The sequence below is a fragment of the Tinamus guttatus genome, unplaced genomic scaffold (genome assembly GCF_059628265.1).
Source record: "Tinamus guttatus ecotype Peru unplaced genomic scaffold, ASM5962826v1 Tinamus_guttatus_pri_ptg000769l, whole genome shotgun sequence".
Taxonomy (NCBI): domain Eukaryota; kingdom Metazoa; phylum Chordata; class Aves; order Tinamiformes; family Tinamidae; genus Tinamus; species Tinamus guttatus.
In genome coordinates this window covers 1-12,985 of record NW_028289303.1, presented here as the reverse complement: position 1 = coordinate 12,985, position 12,985 = coordinate 1, and the positions used below count along the sequence as shown (strand labels likewise).

General features: G+C 63.7%; 1 protein-coding gene across 1 annotated transcript; it reads right to left on the bottom strand.

The window, feature by feature from the left end:
* Positions 1 to 3,867: 3,867 nt before the first annotated feature.
* On the bottom strand, positions 3,868 to 12,147 carry RABAC1 (Rab acceptor 1; the record flags this gene model as incomplete). Its single annotated transcript, XM_088537425.1, has 5 exons — positions 3,868 to 3,967; positions 6,199 to 6,300; positions 6,948 to 7,015; positions 9,296 to 9,496; positions 12,076 to 12,147. Coding segments are annotated over 5 exons (532 nt in total), but the record flags the coding sequence as incomplete, so codon positions are not given.
* Positions 12,148 to 12,985: the final 838 nt, after the last annotated feature.

Sequence of the window (12,985 nt, the reverse complement as noted above, 5' to 3'; positions counted from 1 at the left end):
ACCCCCGTCCCAGGATACCCCCCACCTGGGATACCCCGTTCCAGATACCCCTTTTCTGGATACCCCCCTCCAGATACCCCCTTTCTGGATACACCCCACCCGGGATACCCCGTTCCAGATACCCCCATCCAGATACCCCCCTCCCAGGATACCCCCATCCGGATACCCCGTTCCAGATACCCCCCTATCTGGATACCCCCCACCCGGGATACCCCGTTCCAGATACCCCCGTCCGGATACCCCCCTCCCAGATACCCCCCTCCAGATACCCCATTCCGGGTACCCCCCACCCGAAATACCCCCCACCCCAAATACCCCCACCCCAAATACCCCCCACCCCAGATACCCCCCTCCAGATACCCCATTCCGGGTACCCCCCACTCCAAATACCCCCCACCCCAAATACCCCCCTCTCCGGATACCCCCATTCCAGATACCCCCTTTCCGGGTACCCCCCTCCGGGTACCCCATTCCCAGCCCCCCCCTATGGAATATGGGGGGTCCCCGTGTCCCTATGGGGGGGGGTCATTATAAAGGGGGGGGAGGGGGTTTTCTACCCCCCCCTCGTGACGTCATGTGACAAAATCCTCCGGAAAAAGGGGGGAAAAAGGTGAAAAAAAGCCAAAAAAAGAGGAAAAAAAAATAAAACTTGAATTTACCAAATAAAGGAGAAAAAGGAAAAAAAAAAAAGGGGGCTGTTGCCATGGGGATGACCCCGCCCCCTCCCCGGCCTGGGTTAATTAATGGGGTTTAATTGGCGGGGGGGGGTTGTTGCTGTGGGAACGGGGGTTGGCGGTTGCCATGGGAGCGGAGGGGGGGACACGTGACACGGGGACATGTGACATGGGGGACATGGGGACATGGGGACACGTGACACGGATATGGGGACACGTGACACGGGGGGACATGGGGACACATGACACAGGATGGACATGGATATGGGGACACGGGGGGACATGGGGACATGGGGCCATGTGACGTGGGGGACATGGGGACACGTGACACAGATATGGGGACATGTGACACGGGGGGACACGTGACACAGGATGGACATGGATATGGGGACATGGGGACACGTGACATGGGGGGACATGGGGACACGTGACACGGGGGGGGCCACGTGACACGGGTATGGGGACACAGGGACATGGGACACAGGGGGACATGGGATGGACATGGGGTCACGTGACACAGGATGGACATGGGGACATGGGGACATAGTGTACATGGATATGGGGACATGGGGACACGTGACACGGGGGTCACATGGATATGGGGACATGGGGACACGTGACATGGGGGGACATGGGGACACAGGGACATGTGACACAGGATGGACATGGGGACAAGGGGACACGTTGGGGACAGGGGACACAGGGAGGAGGGACATGGGGACACATTGGGGACACGGGGACGGGGGCAACAGGGGACAGGGGGACACGTTGGGGACACATTTGGGACAGGGGGATAGGGGGACACAGGGATGGGGACACATTGGGGACACATTGGGGACACATTGGGGACACGAGGGGACACAGGGATGGGGGGACAGGGGGATACGGGGACATGGGGGATGGGGATGGGGGGACACGGGGACATAGGGACAGGGGGACACATTGGGGACATAGGGACACATTGGGGACAAGGGGACGGGGACACGAGGGGACATGTTGGGGACATGGGGGGACACGTTGGGGACGGGGGGACGGGGGGACACAGGGACATGGGGGACACGGAGACAGGGGGACACAGGGTGACACATTGGGGACATGGGGACACGTTGGGGACACGGGGATGGGGGCAACAGGGGACAGGGGACACATTGGGGACAGGGGGACACAGGGACATGTTGGGGGCACATTGGGGACACGGGGACATGGGGGGACATGGGGACATGGGGAGGGACATGGGGGACATAGGGACACATTGGGGACAAGGGGACGGGGACATGTTGGGGACATGGGGGGACACGTTGGGGACACATTTGGGGACACGGGGACAGGGGGACACATTGGGGACATGGGGACACATTGGGGACACGGGGACATGGGGTCACATGACACGGGGGGACATTGGGGACACTCGTGTGGCCCCCACGGGTCACGTTTATTGCAAAGGGGGAGGGGGGGGGTCCAAGGGGGAGGGGCTTGGAGAGGGGGCGGGGCGTCGTCCTTGGGGGGCGGGGGTCATTGTCCCGGGGGGTGTCACTGTCCCCATGGGGGGGGGTTGTTGTCCCCATGGGGGTGTCACTGTCCGATTGTCCCCATGGGGCAGGTGTCACTGTCCGGTTGTTCCTGTGGGGGTGTCGCCATCCGGTTGTTCCCATGGGGTTGTCACCGTCCGGTTGTCCCCATTGGGGGGGTGTCACTGTCTGGTTGTTCCTGTGGGGGTGTCGCTGTCTGGTTGTTCCCGTGCGGTTGTTGCCGTCCGTTTGTCTCCTTGTGGGGTTGTTGCCGTCCGGTTGTCCCCATGGGGGGGGTGTCACTGTCCGGTTGTTCTTGCGGTGGTGTCGCTGTCCGGTTGTCCCCATGGGGGTGTCACTGTCCGACTGTCCCCATGGCGGGGGTGTCGCTGTTCGGCTGTTCCCGTGGGGGTGTCTCTGTCCGGTTGTCTCCTTGTGGGGGTGTCTCTGTCCGGTTGTTCCCGTGCGGTTGTTGCCGTCCGATTGTCCCCATGGGGGGGGGTGTTGCTGTCTGGTTGTTCCTGTGGGGGTGACACTGTCCCCATGAAGGGGGTTGTCCCCATGGGGGTGTCACTGTCTGATTGTCCCCATTGGGGGGGGGGGGCGGTTCTGTCCGGTTGTTCCCATGGGGGGTGTCGCTGTCTGGTTGTTCTTGGGGGGTTGTTGTCCCCATGGGGGTGTTGCTGTCACGTTGTCCCCATGGCGGGGGGTGTCGCTGTCCGGCTGTTCCCGTGGGGGTGTCGCTGTCCGATTGTCCCCACGGTGGGGGTGTCGCTGTCCGGTTGTTCCCGTGGGGGTGACACTGTCCCCATGAAGGGGGTTGTTGTCCCCATGGGGGTGTCACTGTCTGATTGTCCCCATGGGGGGGGTGTTTCTGTCCGGCTGTTCCCATGGGGGGTGTCGCTGTCTGGTTGTTCTGGGGGGGTTGTTGTCCCCATGGGGGTGTTGCTGTCCCATTGTCCCCATGGGGGGGGGGGTGTCACTATCCAGTTGTTCTTGTGGTGGTGTCGCTGTCCGGTTGTCCCCAAGGGGGTGTCACTGTCTGATTGTCCCCATGGCGGGGGTGTCGCTGTCCAGTTGTTCCCGTGGGGGTGTCACTGTCCCCATGAAGGGGGTTGTTGTCCCCATGGGAGTGTCACTGTCCGATTGTCCCCATGGGGGGGGGTGTCACTGTCCAGCTGTTCCCATGGGGGTGTCGCTGTCCGGTTGTTCCCATGGGGTTGTTGCCGTCCGGTTGTCTCCATGGCGGGGGCTGTCACTGTCCGGTTGTTCCCGTGCGGTTGTCACCGTCCGGTTGTCCCCATTGGGGGTTGTCGCTGTCCGGTTGTTCCCGTGGGGGGGCGTCACTGTCCGGTTGTTCCCATGGGGTTGTCGCCGTCCGGTTGTCTCCATGGGGGGGTGTCGCTGTCCAGTTGTTCCCATGAGGGGGCTGTCACTGTCCGGTTGTTCCCGTGGGGTTGTCACCGTCCGGTTGTTCCCATGGGGGGGCTGTCACTGTCCAGTTGTTCCCGTGGGGTTGTCACCGTCCGGTTGTCCCCATTGGGGGGGTGTCGCTGTCCAGTTGTTCTTGTGGGGGTGTCTCTGTCCGGTTGTTCCCATGGGGTTGTTGCCGTCCGGTTGTTCTTGTGGGGGGTTGTCGCTGTCCGGTTGTTCCCATGCGGTTGTCGCCGTCCGGTTGTCTCCATCGGGGGCGGGGTCACACCGGCTCCATCTGCAGCTCCGCCCCCTCGGGGGGGTCGGGCTCCCGGAAGGCCGCGTGGGAGCCAATCACGACCAGCGTCGCCCCTGGGGGGGCGGGGCCACGGCGAGGGGGCGGGGTCAGGGGGCAGCCACGGCCCCGCCCCCCCCGGGGAAGGGGGGGGGGTTGGGGGGTTATTGGGGGGGATATGGGGGGTATTGGGGGTATTGGGGGGATATTGGGGTGTATGGGGGGTATTAGGGGGTATTGGGGGTATTGGGGGGCTATGGGGGGTATTGGGGGGTATTAGGGGGTGTTGGGGGGGCTATGGGGGGTATTGGGGGATATTGGGGGTATTGGGGGGTATTGGGGGTTATTGGAGGGTATTGGGGGGGCTATGGGGGGATATTGGGGGCTATGGGGGGTATTAGGGGTATTGGGGGGATATTGGGGGTATGGGGGGTATTAGGGGGTATTGGGGGTTATTGGGGGGGCTATGGGGGTATTGGGGGTTATTGGCGGGTATCGGGGGCTATGGGGGATATTGGGGGCTATGGGGGGTATTAGGGGGGCTACGGGGGTATTGGGGGTATTGGGGGGTATTGGAGGCTATGGGGGTATTAGGGGTATCGGGGGGTATTGGGGCTATGGGGGTATTAGGGGTATCGGGGGGCTATGGGGGTATTAGGCGGTATTGGGGGGGCTATGGGGGTATTGGGGGATATTCGGGGTATTGGGGATATTCGGGGGTATTGGGGGCTATGGGGGTATTAGGGGGTATTGGGGGGTATTGGGGGGATATTGGGGTGTATGGGGGGTATTAGGGGGTATTGGGGAGATATTGGGGGGTATTGGGGCTATTGGGGGTATTGGGGGGATATTGGGGTGTATGGGGGGTATTAGGGGGTATTGGGGGACTATGGGGGGATATTGGGGGCTATGGGGGGTATTAGGGGGTATTAGGGGTTATTGGGGGTATTGGGGGCTATGGGAGGTATTAGGGGGTATTGGGGGGGCTATGGGGGGTATTAGGGGTATCGGGGGGTATTGGGGGACTATGGGGGGTATTGGGGGCTATGGGGGGTATTGGGGGTTATTGGGGGTATTGGGGGGCCATGGGGGTATTGGGGGTTATTGGGGCTATGGGGGGATATTGGGGGGCTATGGGGGTATTGGGGGATATTCGGGGTATTGGGGTGTATTCGGGGGTATTGGGGGGCTATGGGAGTATTAGGGGGTATTGGGGGGCTATGGGAGGGTATTGGGGATATTGGGGGGCTATGGGGGGTATTGGGGGATATTCGGGGTATTGGGGGGTATTCGGGGGTATTGGGGGGCTATGGGGGTATTGGGGTCTATTGGGGGTATTGGGGGCTATGGGGGGTATTGGGGGCCCTAGGGGTATTGGGGCAACTATGGGGGTATTGGGGGGCTCTGGGGGTTCATGGGGGGCAATCGGGGACTCTAGGGGTTATTGGGGGGCTCAGGGGGGTTATTGGGGGGCTATGGGGTTATTGGGGGGCTATGGGGGGTATTGGGGGCTATTGGCGGGTTATGGGGGGCAATGGGGGCCCTAAGGGGTATTAGGGGCTCTAGGGGTTATTGGGGGTTATTGGGGGGCTATGGGGGTTATTGGGGGGTTTTGGGGGGTCCCTGGGGGTTATGGGGGCTATTGGGGGGTTATGGGGGTTATTGGGGGTCCCTGGGGGTTATGGGGGTTCCCTGGGGGTTTTGGGGGGTCCTGGGGGGTCATTGGGGGGTATTGGGGGCTATGGGGGTTCTGGGGGGCTCTAGTGGTTATTGGGGGGTCCCTGGGGGGGGGTTGGGGGGTCCCTGGGGGTTATGGGGGTTATTGGGGGTCCCGGGGGGTTATTGGGGGTCCCTGGGGGTTATGGGGGGTATTGGGGGTCCCTGGGGGGGTTGGGCGTCCCTGGGGGGTTATGGGGGTTTTGGGGGGTTATGGGGGTATTGGGGGGTCCCTGGGGGGTTTTGGGGGGTCCCTGGGGGTTTTGGGGGGTCCTGGGGGGTCATTGGGGGGTATTGGGGGCTATGGGAGTTCTGGGGGGCTCTAGTGGTTATTGGGGGGTCCCTGGGGGTTACGGGGGTTTTGGGGGGGTCCTGGAGGGGTTTTTGGGGGTCCCTGGGGGTTACTGGGGGTCCCTGGGGGTTATGGGGGTTTTGGGGGGTCCCTGGGGGGTTTTGGGGGGTCCCGGGGGGTTATTGGGGTTCCCTGGGGGTTATGGGGGGTATTGGGGGGTTATGGGGGTTATGGGGGTTATTGGGGTCCCTGGGGGTTTTGGGGGTCCCAGGGGGTGTTTTTTTTGGGGGGGGGTCTCACCCAGCACCCAGAAAACGGCGGCTCCGGCCCCGGCCAACCAGAACAGGGGGAGGGAGACCCCCCCCGCCAGGAACAGCCGCTGGGGGGGGCCCAGGGGGCGCCCTGGGGGGCGGGAACAGTGAGACAACAACACCCGGACAACAACACCCGGACAACAACACCCGAACAACAACACCCGAACCGGGACACCCCCACAGACATCCCAGGGCCCCCCCCCCCGGACCGCCCCCCCCCCTCGGGGACCCCCCAAGCCCCGCCCACTGTGACCCCCCCCCGGACCCCCCCGGGCAGATCCCCCCCAGGCCCTGCCCCCTTCGGGGCCCCGCCCCTCCGGCCACTCCCGCCCCCCCAGGGACCCTCCCCCAGACCCCGCCCCCCACAGGCCCCGCCCCCGGGAACGCCCTAGGCCCCGCCCTCCCCGCCCGGACACCCCCCAGGCCCCGCCCCCCCAGGCCCCGCCCCCAGCCCCCCCCGGGGACCCCCTCAGGCCCCGCCCCCCCGGGGATCCCCAAGGTCCCGCCCCCTTCCCCGGCCCGGCCCCCTCCCCCCGGGGATCGCCCAGGCCCCGCCCCCAAGGGCCCCGCCCCCCTCCCCAGCAGCGCAGGGACCCCCCCAGGCCCCGCCCCCCCAGGCCCGCCCCCCCCCCAGGCGCCCCAGGCCCCGCCCCCCGGGGGATCCCCCCGGCCCCGCCCCCTCTCAGGCCCCGCCCCCTCACCCAGCAGGGTGGGGCGGGGCCGCTCTGGGCCCGCAGCTGGAGGGCGCAGAGACCCCCCCAGGAAGGACGCCGAGAGCCAGGAGGAGCAGCGGTGACGTCACCCTGGGGGCGGGGCCGCCGGGCTGAGACACGTCCTGACCCACAGCGACCCACAGCGACCCATAGAGACCCATAGAGACCCATAGAGACCCATAGCGACCCATAGAGACCCATAGAGACCCATAGCGACCCCATCCTGACCCATAGCGACCCATAGAGACCCATAGAGACCCATAGCGACCCCATCCTGCCCCATAGAGACCCATAGCGACCCACATCCTGACCCACAGCGACCCATAGAGACCCATAGAGACCCATAGAGACCCATAGCGACCCATAGAGACCCCATCCTGCCCCATAGAGACGACCCATAGAGACCCATAGCACCCCATAGCGCCCCATAGAGACCCATAGAGACCCATAGCGACCCACATCCTGACCCATAGTGACCCTCAGCGACCCCATCCTGACCCATAACGACCCATAGCGCCCCATAGAGACCCCATCCTGCCCCATAGCGACCCATAGAGACCCATAGCGACCCATAGCAACCCACATCCTGACCCATAGCGACCCATAGAGACCCATAGAGACCCATACGGACCCATAGAGACCCACATCCTGACCCATAGCGGGACCCATAGAGACCCATAGCGGGACCCATAGCGACCCATAGCGACTCATAGCGACCCATAGAGACCCATAGAGACCCATAGCGGGACCCATAGAGACCCATAGCGACCCATAGCGACCCATAGCGACCCCATCCTGCCCCATAGAGACCCATAGCGACCCCATCCTGACCCACAGCGACCCATAGCGACCCATAGCGACCCACATCCTGCCCCATAGCGACCCATAGCGACCCATAGCGACCCATAGCGCCCCATAGCCACCCCATCCTGCCCCATAGCGCCCCATAGCGACCCCATCCTGCCCCATAGCGACCCATAGCGACCCATGGCTGCCCCATAGCGACTCATAGCGACCCACATCCTGACCCACATCCTGCCCCATAGCGCCCCATAGCCCCCCCACATCCCGCCCCATAGCCGCCCCACATCCCGCCCCATAGCTGCCCCATAGCGGCGCTCACAGGCAGTACAGGGCCAGCCCCAGCCCCACACACAGGTAGTTGCTCTGGAACCGCTCCCCGTTCCGCCCCATAGCGCCCCCCGCCCCATAGCGCCCCATAGCACCCCATAGTGTCCCATAGCACCTCCCAGCCCCATAGCACCTCCCAGCCCAATATCACCTCCCAGCCCCATAGCCGCCCCATAGCTGCCCCATAGTGTCCCATATCCACCCCATAGCGCCCCATAGTGTCCCATACCACCTCCCAGCCCCATAGCGCCCCATACCCGCCCCATAGCGCCCCATAGTGTCCCATAGTGTCCCATAGCACCTCCCAGCCCAATATCACCTCCCAGCCCCATAGCCGCCCCATACCCGCCCCATAGCACCCCAGAACCCCATAGCACCTCACAGCCCCATAGCTGCCCCATAGCGCCCCATAGCTGCCCCATAGCCGCCCCATAGTGTCCCATATCACCTCCCAGGCCCATAGCGCCCCACAACCCCATAGTGCCCTCCAGCCCCACATCCAGCCCCATAGCCGCCCCATAGCGCCCCATAGCTGCCCCACAGCGGCGCTCACAGGCAGTACAGGGCCAGCCCCAGCCCCACACACAGGTAGTTGCTCTGGAATCTCTCCCCGTTCCGCCCCATAGCGCCCCCCGCCCCATAGCGCCCCATAGCGCCCCATAGTGTCCCATAGTGTCCCATAGCGCCCCATAGCGCCCCATACCCGCCCCATAGCCACCCCATAGCGCCCCATAGCACCCCAGAACCCCATAGCACCTCCCGGCCCCATAGCGCCCTCCAGCCCCATAGCGCCCCATGGCACCCCATAGAGCCCCATAGCGCCCCATAGTGTCCCATAGCACCTCCCAGCCCCATAGCACCTTCCAGCCCAATATCACCTCCCAGCCCTATAGCTGCCCCATAGCTGCCCCATAGCGCCCCATAGCACCCCAGAACCCCATAGCACCTCCCAGCCCCATAGCGCCCCATATCCGCCCCATAGCGCCCCATGGCACCCCATAGTGTCCCATAGCACCTCCCAGCCCCATAGCGCCCCACACCCTGCCCCATAGCGGCGCTCACAGGCAGTACAGGGCCAGCCCCAGCCCCACACACAGGTAGTTGCTCTGGAATCTCTCCCCGTTCCGCCCCATAGCGCCCCCCGCCCCATAGCGCCCCATGGCACCTCCCAGCCCAATATCACCTCCCAGCCCCATAGCTGCCCCATAGCGCCCCATAGCGCCCCATAGCGGCGCTCACAGGCAGTACAGGGCCAGCCCCAGCCCCACACACAGGTAGTTGCTCTGGAATCGCTCCCCGTTCCGCGTCAGCCGCAGGGCCAGCTCGGCCGCTCCGTGGGGCGCCCGGAAGCGCCGCTGGTCGAGGAAGGAGCCCCAGGGCCGGAGCCCCGCGCGGCGCTCGCGCAACCACCGGCGCACGGGAACAGGCAGAAGGAACAGCCTGAGGAACAGGCGGAGCGTCACCGGGACTCAGGGTGACACCGGGAGCCCCATTGGCACGACCCATAGGTGTTGGTCGCGGAACCACCGGCGCACGGGGACGGGGAGCAGGAACAGCCTGAGGGACAGGCGGAGCGTCACCGGGACTCACGGTGACACCCTGAGCTGTGTGGGTGTGACCCATGGTGAGACCCGGGTGTTGGTCCCGCAACCACCGGCGCACGGGGACGGGGAGGAGGAACAGCCTGAGGGACAGGCGGAGCATCACTGTGAGTCACAGTGTAACCCCATGGAGTGTGACCATTGGTGTGACCCATGGTGAGATCTGGGTGTTGGTCCTCCAACCACCAGTATAGGGGAGCAGGAACAGCCTGAGGAACAGGCGGAGCGTCACCGTGAGTCAGGGTGACACCGGGAGCCCCATTGGTGTGACCCACGGGTGTTGGTCCCACAACCACCGGCGGAGGGGGACGGGGAGCAGGAACAGCCTGAGGAACACCCAGAGCGTCACCCTGAGTCACAGTGTAACCCCATGGAGTGTGACCCGGGTGTTGGTCGCGCAACCACCAGCGGAGGGGGACGGGGAGGAGGAACAGCCTGCGGGACAGGCGGAGCATCACCGTGAGTCACGGTGACACCGGGAGCCCCATTGGTGTGACCCATGGTGAGACCCGGGTGTTGGTCGCGCAACCACCGGCGCTCGCAGAACAGGCAGCAGGAACAGCCTGAGGGACACCCGGAGCGTCACCGGGACTCAGAGTGACACCGGGAGCCCCATTGGCGCGACCCATGGGTGTTGGTCGCGCAACCACCGGCGGAGGGGGACAGGCAGCAGGAACAGCCTGAGGAACAGGCGGAGCGTCACCGGGACTCATGGTGTAACCCCATGGAGTGTGACCCGGGTGTTGGTCCCGCAACCACCGGGAGGGGGACGGGCAGCAGGAACAGCCTGAGGAACAGGCGGAGTGTCACTGTGAGTCACAGTGTAACCCCATGGAGTGTGACCCACAGCGAGACCCGCGCGGCGCTCGCGGAACCACCGGCGGAGGGGGACGGGGAGGAGGAACAGCCTGAGGAACAGGCGGAGCGTCACCGTGAGTCACGGTGACACCCTGAGCTGTGTGGGTGCGACCCACGGGTGTTGGTCCTCCAACCATCGGCGGAGGGGGACAGGCAGCAGGAACAGCCTGAGGGACACCCGGAGTGTCACCGCGACTCAGGGTGTAACCCCATGGACTGTGACCCACGGCGAGACACGGGTGTTGGTCCTCCAACCACCAGCATAGGAGAATGGGGAGGACTGACAGTCGGTGGGACACCCGGAGCGTCACCAGGACTCAGGGTGTAACCCCATGGAGTGTGACCATTGGTGTGACCCATGGTGAGATTCGGGTGTTGGTCCCGCAACCACTGGCGGACGGGAACAGGCAGCAGGAACAGCCTGAGGGACACCCGGAACGTCACCGGGACTCAGGGTGACACCGGGAGCCCCATTGGTGTGACCCACGGTGAGACCCGGGTGTTGGTCCTCCAACCACCAGCATAGGAGAATGGGGAGGACTGACAGTCGGTGGGACAGGCGGAGCGTCACCGCGACGCACGGTGTAGCCCATGGAGGGATCTGAGAGCTACAGCCCTGTGCGATGGTCCCACAACCACCGGCGCAGGGGGACAGGCGGCAGCAACACCCGGAGCGTCACCGCGACTCAAGGTGTAGCCCATGGAGGGGCCCTACAGTCGCCGCCCCGGGTGTTGCTCCTCCAGGCTGGGCTGGGGCGACTGACAGAGCCGGCGTCACCGCGACCCCCCGGTGTCACCGCGAGCAACAGCCGGACCCACGGCCGCGGGGTGTCCCGGCCCCCCTGCCCCATAGCGACCCATAGCTGCCCTACAGTGCCCCATAGCGCCCCACACCCGCCCCATAGCTGCCCCATAATGCCCCATAGTGCCCCATAAAGCCCCACAGCGCCCCATAGCTGCCGAATGGCTGCCCCATAGCACCCCACACCCACCCGATAGCCACCCCATAGCCCCCCATAGCTGCCCCATAGTGCCCCATAGTCCCTACACCTGCCCCATAGCTGCCCCATAGCCCCCCATAGTGCCCTATAGCTGCCCAATAGCTGCCCCATAACCACCCCACATCTGCCCCATAGCGCCCCATAGCCCCCACACCTGCCCCATAGAACCCCATAGCTGCCCCATAGCTGCCCCATAGCTGCCCCACATCCGCCCCACACCCGCCCCATAGCCCCCATAGTGCCCCATAGCCCCCTATTGCTGCCCCATAGCCCCCCATAGTGCCCCATGGCTGCCCCATAACCACCCACATCTGCCCCATAGCGCCCCATAGTGCCCCACACCCGCCCCATAGCTGCCCCATAGCCCCCCATAGCACCCCATAGCCCCATAGCGCCCCATAGCCCCCCATAGAACCCCATAGCCGCCCCATAGCGCTCCATAGCGCCCCATAGTGTCCCATAGCCCCATAGCGCCCCATAGCGCCCCATAGCTGCCCCACATCTGCCCCATAGCGCCCCATAGTGCCCCACACCCGCCCCATAGCCGCCCCTCCCCCACCTGCTCCCCAGGCCGTTCTCCCCGTCCGGGTCGGGCGGCGGCTCCTGGGGGGGGGGCGGCTCCATGAGGGGGCTGAAAAGGGGGGAAAACGGGAAAAAACGGGGGGAAACGGGAAAAAACGGGCAAAAACGGGAAAAAATGGGGGAAAACGGGAAAAAACGGGCAAAAACGGGAAAAAATGGGGGAAAACGGGAAAAAACGGGCAAAAACAGGAAAAATGGGGGAAAACGGGAAAAAACGGGGGAAATGGGAAAAAAACGGGGAAACGGGAAAAAATGGGGGAAATGGGAAAAAACGGGGGGAAATGGGAAAAATGGGGTGAAAACGAGGGAAAATGGGAAAAAACGGGGGGAAAACGGGAAAAAACGGGGGGAAAACGGGGAAAATGGGAAAAAAGGGGGGAAACGGGAAAAAACGGGGGAAAATGGGAAAAATGGGGGAAAACAGGAAAAAACGGGGGAAACGGGAAAAAACGGGGGGAAACGGGAAAAAACGGGGGGAAACGGGAAAAAACGGGAGAAATGGGCAAAAATGGGGGGAAAACGAGAAAAACGGAGGGAAAACGGAGGAAAACGGGAAAAACGGAGGAAAACGGGAAAAACGGGGGAAATGGGAAAAAAACAGGGGAAACGGGAAAAAACGGGGGGAAACGGGAAAAATGGAGGGAAAACGGGAAAAAACAGGGGAAATGGGAAAAAAACGGGGGAAAACGGAAAAAACGGGGAAAATGGGAAAAAACGGAGGGAAATGGGAAAAAAATGGGGAAATGGGAAAAGAGGGGGAAACGGGAAAAAAATGGGGGAAATGAGAAAAATGGAGGGAAAACGAAGGAAAACGGGAAAAAACAGGGGGGAAATGGGAAAAACGGGGGGAAAGGGGAGGGGAAAGGGGAAAAATGGGGGAGATGGGG